Source organism: Rattus norvegicus, chromosome 13, assembly GCF_021556685.1.
Source record: "Rattus norvegicus strain SHRSP/BbbUtx chromosome 13, alternate assembly SHRSP_T2T, whole genome shotgun sequence".
Classification (NCBI taxonomy): Eukaryota; Metazoa; Chordata; class Mammalia; order Rodentia; family Muridae; genus Rattus; species Rattus norvegicus.
Genome location: NC_141546.1, coordinates 85740998 through 85758053, shown reverse-complemented (window position 1 = coordinate 85758053; position 17056 = coordinate 85740998). Strand labels below are relative to the sequence as shown.

Genomic DNA, 17056 nt, shown 5'->3' with positions numbered 1-17056 from the left:
AAAGCTGGAGGATTGCGATCTCGGAGAACTGACCGTATCTGGTCACTGATCTCCTTCCTGCTAGAGTTCCAAGGAAAGCAGGCGTCCTGGTTCTAAAGAGCCACCAGCGCAGACAGGGTGGAGCTCAGGGAGACATCCTATCAGGTTGGAAACTTCATGAAACATTTACCTGAAATTCAGGCTCTCCATTGCTCAGGTGTGGTCACATGGCTCCGAGTGCAGGAGGGGCGGAGCAGAGAGGTCGGGTTTGAGAAGCCTCGGAGGGGCTCATACAGTCACGAGCCCTGGGGACAAGGACGTGGCTGGGGAAGGGTAGTAGGGTCTGGCGGAAGGAAAGAAGAAAAAGCAAGCGAGTGGAGGTGCCACAGCGTGAGATCACTGTGGGCAGGGGGTGGGGGGAAGAAGTGTTTCAGATTCAAGGAAGGGAGGAGAGGAAAATACTTGACATTTCTGTTTTTGACTTGAGGAACAACAAGTCAACAGGAGCATGGTAGGGTGGATGAACCACACCTTTCTGTCCACCAATTTGTGGGAGGATGTGAGGTCTGCTTCAAGGAACACACAATGACCTCTCTAGGCCTTGCACCAAGAATACCTGTCGTCAGGGATTAAGCAGAAAGAAGATGGGCTAGAGCATCAGTGGGACTGGCTGTGGGGGGCAAGGATGGAGTCGGGATGGGATGTCAGTGGCACCTGTTGGGGATCTATGTGGCTCTTGTGAGCTGTAGAAGGCACAGCTCTATAGGGTCTCTCTATAGAAGTCAAGGCTGGGCTGAGACATAGCTACAGAGGCGGTAGATAGGACAGCAGTGCCTGACATTTGGGGTAGGTGAGTAACACAGTCAGGTGGCATCCGGGTCTCTGTGTTCCACCATCTTGAGGACGTGGGACTGGACAGAAGAAGCAACAGTGTCTCCTAGTTCTCACCCTCAGCTACTGCCTTTCTTCATTCTGCCCCTCCTCCAGCGTCTACAAAGCCTGCAGGCAGATTCATCATGTGGACACTTACCGTCCTCCTGCTTCTGGGTGAGTTAGTAATGAGGGAGCATTGGCAGGATTTGGGGACGGGGGAGCATAAAACAAGGCAGGGTATGTGGGATAAGAGAGCCTCAGGTTTCACACGGTTCTCTGTCTGCCTTGGAATGACGAAATGGGCTAACTTTCCCAAAGCTGGGTTAACTTAGTATGGACATAGGAAAACGGGCTCTGAGACTACTCAGGCTTTCCCGGGACCGAGAGTCTTTCCCGGCACAGAGGACCTCCCTCACCTTCTTCCTTCCTTTTTGCTTTGCAGTTCCAGGCAGTGGGAAAGCTGGTAAGCTTTAACATCTCTCATCCAAGCTTTGATGAGTTCCGAGAGCGTAGACGCCCCAGTTCCTGGCTGTTCTAAGATGGTATTCTCCCCCTCCCCCGATCTTGCTCAATCTTGATGACTAAGTGTTCTTGAGCTTAGACACGGTCATAAACGGCGTATGATTAATAGACTCCTTGTTTGGAGCCCCGTGTCTGTGGTCTCCCTCATTGCCAGGGTCTGTTCCTCTGTGGGCTGGGACCCAGACATTGGTGTTTTCCAACAATCGCAATCCTGGGCCTTTACTTTTGGGCGGGCATGTCATCTTACTTTACTTCCTCACACGGTCCCCTCCCCCACATCCCCAGCTACTCTGGAGAAGCCCGTACTGTCTCTACACCCACCTTGGACCACCATCTTCAAGGGGGAGCGAGTAACCCTGAGATGTGATGGGTACCACCCTCTGCTGTTGGAACTCCGGCCCATTAGCACTCTCTGGTACTTGGGCCATGTCCTTCTGCCTTCCCACAAGAAGAGCATTGAGGTGCAAGCACCAGGGGTGTACCGATGTCAGACACGAGGAGCACCAGTCAGTGATCCCATCCACCTCTCTGTGTCTAATGGTGAGTGCTGGCCCTGCTGGCAGGGTAGACACCAGGCTATTCCCAAGGGACAAAAAAAAAAAAAAAAAAAAAAAAAAAAAAAAAAAAAAAGGCCACACAGTACCACCTTGCATCTTTGGAGTAGGTAGAAGTCTGAAGTAAAGATTTCCTACAAAAGCACCCCCCCCTTCCTGATGGAGCATGAAGCAAATTAATATTATGACCCAGTTTCAGAAAGTCAAAAATACTGCATTCTTTCCACACTACTGGAATCTAGAATCCTAAGTTTTCTTTTCTCCCTCTCTCTTTCTCTGTCTATCTGCCTCTGTCTCTCTCCTCTCTGTCTCTCTGTCTCTGTCTCTGTCTGTCTCTGTCTCTGTCTCTCTCTCTCTCTCTCTCTCTCTCTCTCTCTCTCTCTCTCTCTCTCTCTCTCTCTCTCTCTCTCCAGGATCCCTGGCTGGCCTGGAAACTCACTATGTAGACTAGGTTGGCCTTGAACTACAAAGATGTCTTTGTATCTACCTCTTAAATTCTGAGGTAAAAGGCACACACCATAACATCCAAACAGCATCCTTTTTGTTTGTTTGTTTGTTTGTTTGTTTTGGTTTTTTATTGTTTCTCTTAATTTTTTTTTTTTGAGACAGAGTCTCACTTCATAGCCTAGAACTCACAGAGATCTACCTGCCTCTCCCTTCCAAGGCTAAGATTTAAGTTGTGCTCCATCAGGTCCAGCCAGGATTCTAATTTTTAATGTCTATGTGAATGTAAAAAAAGGGATTGAGAATGGGGTATGTTTCATGCCACTAGGTAGGAGCCCAAGGGAGGAGAACAAGAAATGGAGAGATGGTGTGTCAAGATGTCGGTGCAAGTCTCCATGGCAAGAGGGGCTGCCAGAGGCAGCAGCGCACGAGGAAGAGAGGAAGGATGGCTGTACCCTCTCTCAAAAGTCTTTTTTATAAGAATGAAATAAGAGAGAGAGATGGGGCAGGGGAAGAGGAGGAGGAAGGAAGGGAGGAAGGAAGGGAGGAAGGAAGGAAGGAAGGAAGGAAGGAAGGAAGGAAGGAAGGAAGGCACGCAGGCAGGCAGGCAGGCAGGCAGGCGGGGTGATTGAACAAAGAACTTAATAAGACTTACTGTTGGCACATAGGGGTCCTAGAGCACCTAGGGGTTGATCAAGAAACAACTCTCTCAAATATTTGAAGGGTTTCAAAATAGGGATGAGAACACTGGGTGCGATGGTGCGTGCCTGCCATCCCAACACCCAGGAAGCAGAGGCAGGAGGATGAGTGCAAATCTGCAGCCCAGGCAGGGATGCACAGTGAATAACAGCCTGTGTTAAATAAACAAACAAAACCACCACCAAATCAAAAAATATATAAATAAATAAAGGGAGGCTAGGAATCGTAGTAATGACGCACCCATTAAAGCACAGGATTAGCTGATTCCTATGGAGGATTAATGATCCTATCTGGGCAGATGGCCATTTTTATTAAGCATTTAGAGAACTCCAGGCAATGTTGCAATTATCATTTTACACTTCTAGAGGTTTCCTGTTGGAGGTCATTAAAGTGGGAGCAGGGATGGCCATGGCCGACAGACGGTGGCACAGAAACTGCGACTATGCTTTGCAAAGGTTCTTGGAGACCGGGTCTCCTCCTATGCAGCCCAGGCACGCCTTGATCTTCAACCTGCCTGCTCCAGCTTTCCAAGAGCTGGGGTTACAGGCACGCACCAGCATTCCTGGCCAGAGGAATCCTTTTTTATTTTTAGGATATAAGATCTAAAATGGGGGCTGGAGAGATAGCTCAGTGGTTAAGAATGAACCATGCTCTTGGAGAGGACTGGAGTTGAGTTCCCAGCACCCACATCAAGCCGTGACTCCAGGTTCGGAGGATGCGGCACCCTCTTCTGGCCTCCTCTGATGCACTCACGAGGACACGCCTAGACATGCATACACACCTAATTCCGAATGAATGAATGAGTAAATAAATAAACAATTTAAGGTTTTATGATACCTAAAATGGTGTCTAGGATGTACTAAGACTAGTGTCAGCTGCAATGATGATGGCGATGATGATGGTGGTGGTGGTGGTAGTGATGATGATGGTAGTCATACATTCAGGCTGCTCTCAAAGAACTTTCCTTCAGGAGATAAGGCCTAAACCCAAGCATGCAGGACAAGTAGGCCTGAATTTAAGCTGAGAAGCAGGGTCTTTTGGGTTGAGAAAATGGCTTTCACAAGGGCCTGGACTCTATACAGAACCTTTTTTTTTTTTTTTTTTCCTGAGCAGTTCAGTGTGGTTGGGCACACACTTGTGTTGAATGAAAAGTTCGGGCAAGTTTAAAAGAATTGGGTCAGGGAAGAGGTTATCAGGGACTGTCAGGAAGACCTTGGAGTCATACTGTGTGTGGGGAGGGTGTCTATGGGTGGAATCTTTGGGGCAGGATCCAAGTCTGAGGCATCTTTGCCTCAAAGGTACCATTTTTTTTCCTCCTGTTCAGTCAGGATCCCAGGTGCTAGTCCTCAGACCAGAAGATAGGAAAAGTTTTGGTGGCCAGGGGAGTAAAAACAGCAACAGGGATTGCAGGAGGTGGACAGGGGAGGGAGGGAAACCTGAAGAGATGGCATTTCTTGGGTTGGGTTGGGTTGGGTTAGTTTTATTGAGACAATTCCTCTGTTTTACCGCTCTGACTGCCTTTGAACTTGCTTTGTAGACCAGCCTGGCCTCGAACTCACAAGGATCCTCCTGCCTCTGCTTCCCAACTGCTGGGATTAAAAGCATGCGCCATCATGCCCGGCAGAGACGGATCTTCTGAAGAGTAAATACTGTCTGTGGGGTCCGTTGCAGACTGGCTAATTCTGCAAGTGCCGTATGCTGCCGTGTTCGAGGGAGAACCCCTGGTGATGCGATGCCGTGGCTGGTACGACAAAGTCGTCTACAAGCTTCACTACTACCACGATGGCCAGGCTGTGAGATATTTCCATTCCAGCACCAACTACACGGTGTTGCAGGCGCGAGCCAGTGACAGCGGTCACTACCAGTGCTCAGGCACCATGCGCATCCCAGTGGAAAGTGCGCCCATGTTCTCCTCCAAGGTGGCCGTGACCGTGCAAGGTGGGGGGAGAAGATCACGGGGAAATTCTAGGGCTGGAATCAGAAGGGAAAAGGGGAGATTGAGTTCTGAGGCTGCTCTGTAGGTGTCCCTTCCCTATGACGCGCATCCAAGTTTCTTGTTCTAGCTAGGGATCCCACTTAGGAGCGAGGAGTTCTTGCCCCGTCTGAAGGGCGTGCTACGTCACTATGAAGGGGAACCGTAGCTGTCCCCTTCAAATCTAGAGAATGCCAACTTATTGATAGCTATGATGTAACTTGTAGCACCTGTCAGGACTCCGCCTTCCTTCATTCCCAACCTCCCCCGCATCCCCAGCCTCCACGAGGCCTCAGTCTCCCTGACCCACTTCTTCTCTTTTTCCTTCTATCCCTTCTTGTTCACCGGGGCAGGGAGGAGCCCTCTCCGGATAAGGGAAAGAGGGATCCGGGGCGGTGGACAGGTTGGTCCTGGTGGGGTACCGTTCCTCGTGCGGACCCTACGAGCACCATGGCCTCGGGGCCACCCTCCCCGCAGAGCTGTTCCAGACGCCGGTGCTGAGAACTCTGAGCCCGCAGGAGGCGCGGGGCCGCGTGGTGCTGCGCTGCGAGACGCGCCTGCACCCGCAGAAGCGGGACACGCCGCTGCAGTTCGCCTTCTACAAGTACAGCCGGCCTGTGCGCCGCTTCGACTGGGGCGCCGAGTACACAGTCCCCGAGCCCGAGGTCGAGGAGCTCGAATCCTATTGGTGTGAGGCTGCCACCACCACCCGGAGTGTCCGGAAACGCAGCCCCTGGCTGCAGCTCCCGGGAAGGGGTGAGTGACAGTTCAGCATAGCGAGTACCCTGGCCGCTGCATCCCGTGGGTCCTCCCGCAGTCTTCCCGCCTCCCCATTTCCGTCCTCCACCTCCTGTTAGCTCCCACCCCGCGTGGCTCAGTCACGGGTGACCAGGCTTGTTGCCTTGCAGGATCTGTCCTGGATCTGGCGTCCACCACCGCACCAGCCCCACAGGCTGCAGCCTTGGCGCCCGGGGACAAACCACTTTCCTTCCGGAAGACCCCAGTGTCGAGATCTGTCCCATCAGTCACTTCCGTCCCAAACAGCACGTTTACAGGGCTGCAGTTCCCCGCGGGCCACGTCCCCACCGCCGGGCCACATGCCTGCGTGCCTCTGCCCACGTCCACGGATCTGTCGCGCGAAGCTCTACAGCCCAAAGTGGACCTTCTGCTTCGCGAGATGCAGCTGCTCAAAGGCCTTCTCAGCCGCGTGGTCCTGGGATTAAAGGACCCACAGGCCCTCCGCGAGCTTACAGAGACCCCTGAGACACCCAATTCTCTTACTGTGAACCCCATAACCCCAGAGACCACAGTCGTGGAGAGCCAAGAGGACAGCTAGGCTAGTGTCTTCTCTCCAGGGTGGTTTCTACCCGTCCTTCCCTGCGCTATCTAGCTTGTGTGCAAATCTGAGCCGAGGCCGTTAGTGTCCCCTTGCGTTGCTGTGTTTTTGGCTGGTTTGCTGGGTTTTTTTTTGTTTGTTTGTTTGTTTGTTTGTTTGTTTTTTTGGTTTTTTTGTTTTGTTTTGTTTTGTTTTGAAGAAACAACCCTGAAGTGTGTTGCTGTGGACTTCCACTTTATTAGAGTGGCGAGTCTGACCTTGTACAATAGTTTGTAAGTGCGAGCATACTTTGCCTGTGTGCTCCTCCTTCTATAATCCAGAAGTAGACAGCTGTTGTTTACTAGTCTAGTGTAAGTGACTTTTTTTTTTCCTTTGGTAATTGAATTCATTGAGGTTAGTGAGCACTTTAGAACATTTTTGGATCACGTTGTCGTTATTCGCAATGAATTTACTATCTTATATTAAAACGACTCTCAAAATCCTATTAACTAATGAGTTTATATCTTCAAATATCCCGAGTATGATTCCAATTGTAGGAAAGATTCTAGCGTGGGCTTCTCCCTTCTGACTTTAAGGGTCAGATCCTGTGCCAGACTCACCCCAAAGGCACCCTTTATCCTTATGTGACCAGAGAGAGCCACTCCGGAGCAGCTGAGAAACTGCCATACAAACCTTAGAGGAACTAACCTTACTCTGTCTCAACCTCCTCACAGTAAAGGTTGAGAACCAGTAGCAGCTCTGTCCTTCCATTCTTCAATCTGCTTGGTAGTTAAATATTCGGTAACGTGTGAGTTCCCGTTTCCCTCTGAGCAATTAACCACAACTGACATGCTCTTACAGTTTCATTGATTATTATTTAGTGTATGTGTGTGTGGGTGTGTGCTTGCCCAAGAGTACCCACTTCCCTTGTGGAGGTCAGAGAACACTTAACTAATTCTGAGGAGGGACATCCAGATCACCAGGTTAGTTACCTGATCTACGGTGTCCTTGAGGTTCCAATTCCCAACTCTAATGCAGTCTCCTCCGGGGCAGACTTCCCAGTGTCCGGGCTCTTTTTCCCTTCTGACTTTGTTCCCCTAAGTTGTTTGCCATCCCTGATCTAGATAGGAAGCAGCTACCATCAGTGCCAAGATACCTAATAATCAAAATATCCATGTCATTCCATTCAATAATAATAAAAATAATAATAATAATAACGACGGATGACGGCAGTGATGATGTTGAAGACAACGATATATAATTTGTAATGTTCTGGGCATGGGGGTACATGCCTTACATCCCAGGGAGGTAGAGGTAGGCAGATCTCTGAGTTCAAGCCCAGCCTAGTCTACACAGTGAGACTGTGTCTCAAACCAAACCAAACCAAACAAGAAAGGGAGAGAGAGAGAGAGAGAGAGAGAGGAAGAAGAAGAAGAAGAAGAAGAAGAAGAAGAAGAAGAAGAAGAAGAAGAAGGAGAAGGAGAAGGAGAAGGAGAAGGAGAAGGAGAAGGAGAAGGAGAAGGAGAAGGAGAAGGAGAAGGAGAAGAAGAAGAAGAAGAAGAAGAAGAAGAAGAAGAAGAAGAAGAAGAAGAAGAAGAAGAAGAAGAAGAAGAAGAAGGGAAGGAAGAAAGAAAGGAAGAAAGAAAGAAAGAAAGGAAGGAAGAAAGAAAGAAAGGAAGAAAGAAAGAAAAAATCACCACCACAACAGATTAAATGAGTAGCTCAGAGGCATGCCAGCCTTCCCTTCAGTACACTATGTTGGCATCCTCAACACTCATTTTCCCCTCTTACCATCCGCCTCCATTCAGAGTCAGTGATAGAGGCAGGCAGTAAAGAGGATGGAGAACTATTTTGGCAAAACTTAATCACAGCCCAACTTACCCTGTGTGGAAGAGGGAAACTGTATGCCATGTTCAAGACGTGGCCTCTGAGTCTCTCCCCGAAGTTTCACATGGGAGGGAAAGACAAAGATTGCCCTTCTAGTGTCTGTTAGGATCTCTCAGAAGATCCTGCACCAAGGAAATCCAACTTCTGTTTCCATTCTAGCACACATTCCAAGAAAAGGCCAGCTACCCCGGGGCATCTTGGAGCCCATTCCCAAAACATAGAGATGATAGATTGCTGCTGATACCTAGGGCAGAAGCTGCTTTCTCTCTGGTCCTCTGATCAGTTCTGCATCTTAAATTCGGGCCTCATACTCTAAATCTACCACTTTACAAATCAGACAGTAGTAGGCATGGACCCTAAATGTGTCCAGTTAGATGACAAAAAGGATTCTGTCACATCTCAGCCTTACTTGTTTCTGTCCTTGCTGAGTGTTTCCCACCTTTACAGAGATCCATTATTCCACACCACACTCTACATTTCTGTTGTTGTGAGAATTTAAACAATCCTCTAGGTTAAAGTACAAACTTGAAGCATTGACCTACCCTCAGCTGTGCTCACCTCTGCTCTTTTCCCAGCACATTGTTATACAGGACGGTATAAATCACTTTCTAGAGAGACAACTTCTGTCAGTTCCTATAGGTGGACTGGTAAGACTGTTTCTAAACTATTGCTATTTTAAATTGTGCTGAAGTGAATGTCTTAATGCCCCTAAGGGACACACAAACACACACACACACACACACACACACACACACACACACACACACACGCACACACGCACACACGTATACTTTGTTTCTGTTTGGTTTGAGAGAGTATTTCTCTTTGGAACCCAATGGGCTGGGTACACAGTATGGTGCTCAGAAATTCCCTCCAACTCCTTGGTCCTCTCGTCCCTGCCTCCTCAGTGCTGAGATTACAAGCATACACCACCAAGCCTGCTTATTACCTATGTCAGTTCTTATCATAAAGACTTGTCTACAGGCCTTCTCTGTTTCTGGAATTTGAAACAAGGTTGGGAGGGGGATGACCCAAAGAGAGAGAATAGGTTAAGACAACGGAATAGTCCGTTAAGACAATGACTGGTTCTCCAACCTTCCGAAGGGCTCAGAGGAACAGGGAAACCACAAGGACAGTTTCAAAGAAAAACCCCAGATATAGCAGCACTTAGGCTCATGACTGGGTTCCCTTAAAGAAAGGTTTTCCTTTTCTTTTCTTTCTTATTTTTCCCCCTTATTAGGAGTTGTGAATCTCTTCTCCACCCAGTCTTTCCTGAACACCCCAGTTGGTCTACGTTATACAGAGAATATGACAGCCACAACTGGCCACAGTTTATCAGATGAGGTGAGTCTGAGGCAAAAAGAGCCTGAGACCAGAGATCTATTTTTAGTTTTTACAATTAAGCAACTCCACTTGTGACGGGATGTAAACAGCGATATTGCACTGTAGCTAACTCATCGTTTGCAGAATCTCCAAAGGAAATGGTTGAAATCACAAGGATACAGAGTGGGGGTGGGGGTGGGGATGTGGAAGGAGAGAAGATTTGTGAAGAGATTTTTGTTTTGTTTTGGCCACAACTCTTCCTCACGTACAGGAAGTAGAGGAGATGGGCTGCTTCCTCTTGGGAGCCTGATGAAAAAGGAACTATGGAGTCAGCAGACAGGTCTGAAATGTGAAGGGAGTTGCAACAGAGACTGAATCTGATTTAGGCTCAAGGAAGCTAAAGTAAGTGACTTTAGGATCGAAATACCTCTTTGGGGATCAGCCACACCACAGAATGTTGAAGTTGGGTGGCCTTTTCTCCCCAGCCCCATGCTCCCAGACTCAAAATATATTTACAAATACCTTGACCTTATAGCTAGGTTCTTCTCTGACTAGACCATAACTTAAAATAACCCATGTATTCCAATATACATTCTGCCATGTGGCTGTGCTCAGGGACAGTGTCTGTCTTCTCACATCTTCCCAGGAGAATCTCTCTCACCTAGCACTCTCCCAGAATCCTTTCTGACTACTGGATGTCCCACCTCCTATTTCCTGCTTAAGCCATAGGCCATTAAATTAATTACCGACAGGTGCCAAATCCATACAGACACATGGTATTTTCTCTACAACATCCTGGAACTCTGTGATGACTGCAGAGAGAAAATATGTCTTGATTCTATATGCAGTAGGTCCTCAGGGCAGGCAGAAAGGGCACTAAAACCTTGGACTTACATCTTGATTCTTAGAGGCTGAGGGAAGATGTGCAAACGAACATCTGGAAGAGAGATGCATCCTCCTTAGGTCCTTAAGAATATTTACCAGAAGTAAAAGTTGACAAAACGCCCACAAAAGTGTCCGTAGGAACTGTTGTGGTAAATCTCCAACCCCTACAAGCCCGTGCAAAGAACACACAAGCCAGTTACAATATTTAGAAGCTGCACCCTAGGTTGGGCGGATTCACCACTGCACTGCTCTATTCCCCAGCTGTGATATCCCTTGGTACTTTCAGCTCCTCCAGGCCACATGGTTCTGCTCCATCTTCCTCCCACCTCCTCTTCCTCTCTCTCTCCCTCTAAAATCTCCAGTCCCACCTCTCCCTTCCACTGCCCAGTCAACAGCCTCTAGTCTTTATTTGACCAGTTAAAATGGGGAGAAGGTTCACAGGGAATCACCTGAGTAGGTGATCCACTCCTCTTAGGGGCAGGCTCTCTTGAGGAAGCGGAATTCCCACCCATCCAAACAGAATCCCAGAATCCTGCTATTTACCAACTCTGTCCTTTACCTCCCTCCCTCCTTGGGGGAAGGGGAGAAGCAAAGGAAATAGAAACAGATGCAAACAGAAGGAGGAAAGGTGGCGACGTGTGGGGTTGGGGTGAATAAGGGTGAGATGTCTGTTGACCGGGGATTCTAATTTATGACTGAAACTGTGACGGTGGTCTAAGCACATTGCAGGGCTGTCCGTTACTGACAGAAGCAGAGACACCATTGATCTTCTCAGGCCTTACGCATGTGTCTCTCCGGACTCTTCTATAAAGAGAGGTTGGGATTCAGTGGGTCTGGGTAGAGGCCGAGTCTGCATGTGTGAGAAGCTCTTCGATGCCCGTGATACTGAGGCCTGGGGCCATGCTTTGAGGAAGGCCATGTGAAAAGAGAAATAAACTGGATTATAAAGTGGGTTATAAAAGGCAAAAGGCCTTAATCATACCATGAATTGTTCTTTCAACATACAAGTCATTCACTTTATTTGTTTGTTTTTTTACGATAGGATCTCACTATGCCACTTTGGCTGGCCTAGAATTCACTATACAGCAGGCTGGTCTCAGGCTCTGCCTCCTGAGTCCTGGGATTACTCAAGGCATGTGCCATCTTGTCTGGCTGTGATTATAGTTTTTATTTTTATTTTTTTAAAAGATTTATCTATTCATTATATATGAGCACACTGTCGCTGTCTTCAGACACACCAGAAGAGGGCATCGGATCCCATTACAGATGGTTGTGAGCCACCATGTATGTGGTGGTTGTTGGGAATTGAGCTGACTGAAAGAGCAGTCAGTGCTCTTCAGTGTTAAGGCATCTCTCCAGTCCCCCAGCATTTTAAAAAAATATCTTATTACCTAATAGAATCTTTATTTTAAAAACTCATGTCATGTAGGAAAAAAGTTTAATTCTACTTTTCATTACCACTTTCCCACCGACTGCCTTGGTAATTATGGACATAAGTGCATTTAACAATTTGGCGTGCACTTTTAGCCTTTTTAAAAAGAGATTCCTTTTTCTCCCTCCCTTCCTCCCTCCCTCCCTTCCTCCTCTTCCTTTTTTTCCAAGGCAAGGTATATTGTGACTTTTCTGTTGCAATGAGAAAGCACCACAGCCAAGGTAGCTAATAAAAGAGTTCTGATAGAAGATGGCTGGGCCAAAATGGCAGCAGGCAGCGGACATGGCAACTACAGCAGCAAGCTGAGCTCTCAAATTTTGAACCTCAAACACCAAGTAGAAAGTGAAATAGAGATGGCGGGAATCTATGGAGGTCAAAACCTGCTTCCAGCGAGGCCCTTCCTCCAACGAGGATAAACTCGGTAACAGCGTCACCTGCTGGACATCTGGGGGATGTTCTCATTCAAACCGTTGCATAAGGTCCCGCTCTAGTCCTTGGTAGCCTAGAATTCACTATACAGAGCCAAAGCTATCCTGAGACACCTCTTCTCTCCAAAGAAAAGACATTTGAGTGGGACTCTGTTTCACAAAGAAGTCATTGGTTGATTACCACTGAGCCACATCTTGCCTTTCAGATACAATTGCTTAGTGAATTACCAACCAACCTCAGAGTTCTATTATGCAGCTCATAATTCTCTCTTGCCCTTGTCCACAGATCTGTTGAAAAGCACAGGGAGGGGCTGGAGAGATGGCTCAGCAGTTAAGAGCACTGGGTCTTCCACAAGACCACCCCCTCCTGTTCAGCACCCACAAAGCAGCTTACACCAGTCTGTAACTCCAGTTCCAGGGCTTCTGATGCCCTCACAGAGACATATATGCATCAAAAAAAAAAAAAAAAAAAAAAAACAAAAAAACAAAAAAACAAAAAAAAACCAAAAAAACAAAACAGATTAACACAAAATAATACCTGTATATATATGGAAGTGCCCAGTGTGTGAGCATTTCTCTATTTTGCATATCGGGAAACTTAAAACAAAACAACAACAACAAAAACCCACCAAAATCAGGCAGTTAAGGCAAAAAAGCAATCTTAGCAAGCTGATAGGCGGATGCTGCCACCTAGTGGACACTGCTCTTTTCGTTACTTTGTTAACCAGACTACAAAACAATGGCTTGTTCCTTTTAGACAGGGTTTCTCTATGTAACAGCCCTGGCTGTCCTGAAACTCACTTTGTAGACCAGGTTGGCCTCCAACTTTCAGAGATATACCTGCCTTTGCCTCCAGAATGCTGGGACTAATGGCATGTGCCACCATACCTGGGCAAAATACTGGATTTTATTATAACATCTTCATATATGTTTATCATTGTACTTTGCTTAAATTCATAGCCCATCATTCTCCCTTGACATCTTTCCCCTCCCTGTGACTCTCTCTGAACAGTCCCTCTTCTGCTTCCATGATGGGTGTGTGTATACATATATGTATCTGTACACATAAGTGTACATATATGCACATAGATGTATGCATATATGTATACTTTTTTTCCATTGCTGAAACAAAATATCTGGCAGAGTGACTTAAGAGAGGAAGAATTTCGTTTCCTGAGACAGGGTTTCACTATGTAGCCCTGGCTAGTCTAGAACTTGTTATGTAGCCCAGGCTGGCCTCAAATTTACACAGATGTATTCGCCTTTGCTTCCAAAGCCATTACAGGCTTGCATCACCACAGCCCACAGGACCAGTGGTGCTGTCACTCAGGGTTCCTGAGAGTAGAGACCATTGTGCTGGTGCTGGGTGGCCGAAGCCACAGAGGCAGCAGTGAATGTCATAGGCTCTCACTTGGCAACTGCACCAGGAAGCAGAACTCAGGCCAGAACCAGAGATCCGTATAACCTTCAAGACTCACTCTCTACTGACCCACTGCCACCATCCAGAGTCTACGTCCTAAAGACTCCACAACCTTCAAAACCAGCACAGCAGCTGGGAGTCAAGTGCTCAAACACAGACACTTCATGTTTAAACTGTAACTGCGTGTATGAGTGCATATATACATTCCCATGCACACGAGAGAAAACATGGAACATTTCTTTCTTCTCACTGCCTTCTCTTGTTCCCCCTCCGTCTCCCTTTGGACCTTTCATCCCCACACATAGACCTCTCTGTGCTCTCATGCCATATATATATATATATGTGTGTGCATTTGTGTCTGTGTATGTATATATGTATATGCATATATATTACATAGTATGTGTATAATTTACATGTGTAAATATGTATATATTTAATCTAAATTCTGTATATGAGGGGAATATGTGACATGTCTTTCAGTGACTAGCTTCTTTTCTTAACACAATGATCTGGTCTAGCTTAAATCCGTTTCTATTTACTTTCCTGAAAATGACATAACTTTACTTTTCCTGTAACTGACTACAACTCCACTGTGTGCATATCTTACCTTTGTTCACTCACTCACCTACCAATGGGCACTAGGCTGGTCCTATGTCTTGGCTTGGTCACACTCAGAGGACCAAGAGGAATATATTTAGTTTGAAATTCTCCTAGCAGTTTATGAAGAATGAAATAGAAAAGGGCTTGGAACCAAGTAGAGGATGGACCCATAGTTGATAGACTTCCTGGGTTTTATCATTTAAAATCCTCAGAGACTGGGAGTATAGGCGTAGATCGTCTTGGTTTTCTTCTTTGGTTGGTTTTGATAAGGACCCTGAAGTGCACAAGGCTTATCTGGTTTCGCTTAAATCACTCAAGCAATAGATGACAGAATCAAATGGAAGGGCACATGGCAGCGGGAAAGAAGGACCACAGCCAGTCCCCTGCTTTCTGTTTGTCTGGGGGAAGACTGGGGAAGAGTGGCTATGCAAACCACATTCGGCAAACCAAGATGTGGAACAGAAAATATCTGTGGTGTCCCTTGTCCCGTTCAGTTCATCTCGTGCTGTTTACCAGTTTCTTCTGGAGCTAAAACAGGAAGCGAGAGCATGACCTAAGGGTCACTGACAAATTTCTGCCTCAGTACTTCCCAGAAGGACGGCAACACCCTGTGCTATTTGCAAATGTTGGGTAGTGATGGAAAGAGTTGGAAGATTTGGTCAAACGTCCAAGCTGTTTCTATACAGTGGGGCGTTCGACTCCCGTCCGTCACTTTCGGCCCTCAGGTTCTGGGGAGCTCAAATATTTCCTTAAAATACTGACAATGATTAGACCTCAAGGAAAAGATTGATATGCCTCTCTGAAAAAACCAAGAACCAAAAAACCCCTAAAGAAATTGCTTGAGACACATCTTGCTATGTGTGAGGTCAAGTCTTACCTTGAGATTGTGATATGCCTGTTATGCTGAGATTACAGGAACACGATACGGTCAGAGTTTGAATTAATAGGTGAACTCCAGGTGTGGTTGCAGCAGGATAGGTGTAGATCCACGTACCCGTCTCGTGACCTCTGAATGTTTGGTTTGCTTTGCTATAGTGATTCCTCATTCAAGAGCCTCATTACTAAGTCTCTGGCTGTCCTTTCTCCCAGCCACTCCTGGCCTGGAGACCTGCTGTCTAGTGTAACCTGGAATTTCTTTCCCTCACTAAAATGACGTGGATGGGTGAGGTAAACCTTATTGCAATCCTGTGATCAAGACATACTTACTCAGGAGGAACGGAGAGTTAGAAAAGCCTAGTGCCTTTTTACGAGCATTCAATCACATATTGGTAGATAGCAGGGCAGACAGTCCAAGATCCAAGACTGAGGTTTCCACCAGCTTCAAACCACACTCATCCAAGGCAATGCTAAATCTGAGCCCACCAGTTCCCAGGTGCCTGTCTTCCACCTTTAGAGTATATCTCATGTGTATCTTTATGGCTGTTCTAGGTCTTTTTTTTTTTATAATGGTTCATTTTTACTTATGTGTGTATGTGTTTATGTGTTTATGTGAGTGTGTGCTACATCTGTGTAGGTGCCTGAAGATGTTAGAAGAGGGGATCAGATGCCGTGGAGTTGAAGGACAGGCAATTACTGGCCACCCAGTGTGGACGCTGTACACTGAACTCCAGTCCTCCGGAAAAGCAGTAAACACTGAGAACTCTCGAGCCATCTCTCCAGCCCCTGTCCTGGATCAAAAGTCCCACTAGGGACATAATTACAGATATGGTGGCTCACACCTGGATTCCTAGCACTTGGGAAGTCTCAGGCAGGAGGACTACCACAAGTGAGAGGCCAGCATAGGCTACATAGTGGGTTTTGAGGTTACAGAATAAGCCATGTTGTCAAAACAAAAACAAAAAGCAAACACATAAAAAACACAAAGCGATAAGGAAAGAAAGAAAGAAAGAACAGAACAGAACAGAACAAAATAGCAGAACTTGACATTTACTGGTACCGAACTCGACATCAGAGCACCAACAATTTGCTGAAAATAGAAAGAGGAACTTCAGTCTGTGATGGAGAGGTGTAGGGACAAAAGAGGGGAAATTTCTTTGCTAATTGCTCAGCAGAGAGGCACATTTGCAGCAAGTTAGTACTTACTGTTAAAGATGAAAATGAAGCCTTTTTTATTATTTATTTAAAGAAACAACCAAAATGTGGGCGTGTTGGGTGATGTATGTTCGCGTGACTGGCCACACTGGGTAAAATGGCACTTTCGAAATATTCAAGCCACCTCACACTGGATGACTCGATCTCTTGGCAAGATTGTTGTTCAGTGCTCATCAACAGCTGGCTGCAGCGTCTCCATCCCTGTAACCCTAGCGTTTGGGAGGCTGAGGCAGAAGGATCATGACTCGGAGATCAGTTTGATCGCAGTTTAACACAGCCTGTTAGTTTCCAGACAGCTGGTGTAGACCTGAGCAAGACTCTGTCTCAAAACAAACGAAGGAAAGGAGACAGAGGGGAGGAAGGGAGAGAAAAATATCATCAACATTGATGGTTTAACAATGTTGCAATGAACAGATACATAGTGGCTTTGTTTTGCACGTGTGTGTGTGCGCGCGCGCGCGCGCGCGCGCGCGCGCGCGTGTGTGTGTGTGTGTGTGTGTGTGTGTGTGTGTGTGTGTGTGTGTGTAAGTTCCAAGAGTGTCTTCCCTTCCCTTAGCCCTTAGCTTCTTTTTTGGGGAGGTGGCAGGTGGGGGTGGGGCAGGTGTTATTTAGCACTGTTTTCTCTTTTGGTT

At 46.9% G+C, this 17056-nt stretch overlaps 1 protein-coding gene across 3 annotated transcripts; it reads left to right on the top strand.

Moving 5' to 3' along the window:
• The first annotated feature begins 249 nt into the window (after positions 1-249).
• Fcrlb (Fc receptor-like B) lies at positions 250-7575 on the top strand. Of its 3 annotated transcripts, none has more exons than XM_087581375.1 (7): positions 250-359; positions 967-1026; positions 1295-1315; positions 1660-1914; positions 4743-5009; positions 5521-5799; positions 5952-7575. In XM_087581375.1, the coding sequence occupies exons 2-7, from the start codon at positions 996-998 to the stop codon at positions 6377-6379; spliced, it is 1281 nt and encodes a 426-aa protein (XP_087437501.1). In that variant the 5' UTR covers positions 250-359; positions 967-995; the 3' UTR covers positions 6380-7575. The 3 variants fall into 3 exon arrangements, with proteins under 3 accessions (XP_087437501.1, XP_087437502.1, NP_001178860.1); XM_087581376.1 differs by having other exon boundaries at positions 250-490; NM_001191931.1 differs by lacking the exon at positions 250-359 and having other exon boundaries at positions 996-1026; positions 5952-6510.
• The last annotated feature ends 9481 nt before the right edge of the window (positions 7576-17056 follow it).

Bases quoted from the DNA above. Each gene is read 5' to 3' on its own strand.
- Fcrlb (XM_087581375.1), top strand. From the start codon at position 996: ATGTGGACACTTACCGTCCTCCTGCTTCTGG. The intron at 5,010-5,520 runs GTGGGGGGAGAA...CCCTCCCCGCAG, and splicing joins GGTGGCCGTGACCGTGCAAG to AGCTGTTCCAGACGCCGGTG. The intron at 5,800-5,951 runs GTGAGTGACAGT...GTTGCCTTGCAG, and splicing joins GCTGCAGCTCCCGGGAAGGG to GATCTGTCCTGGATCTGGCG.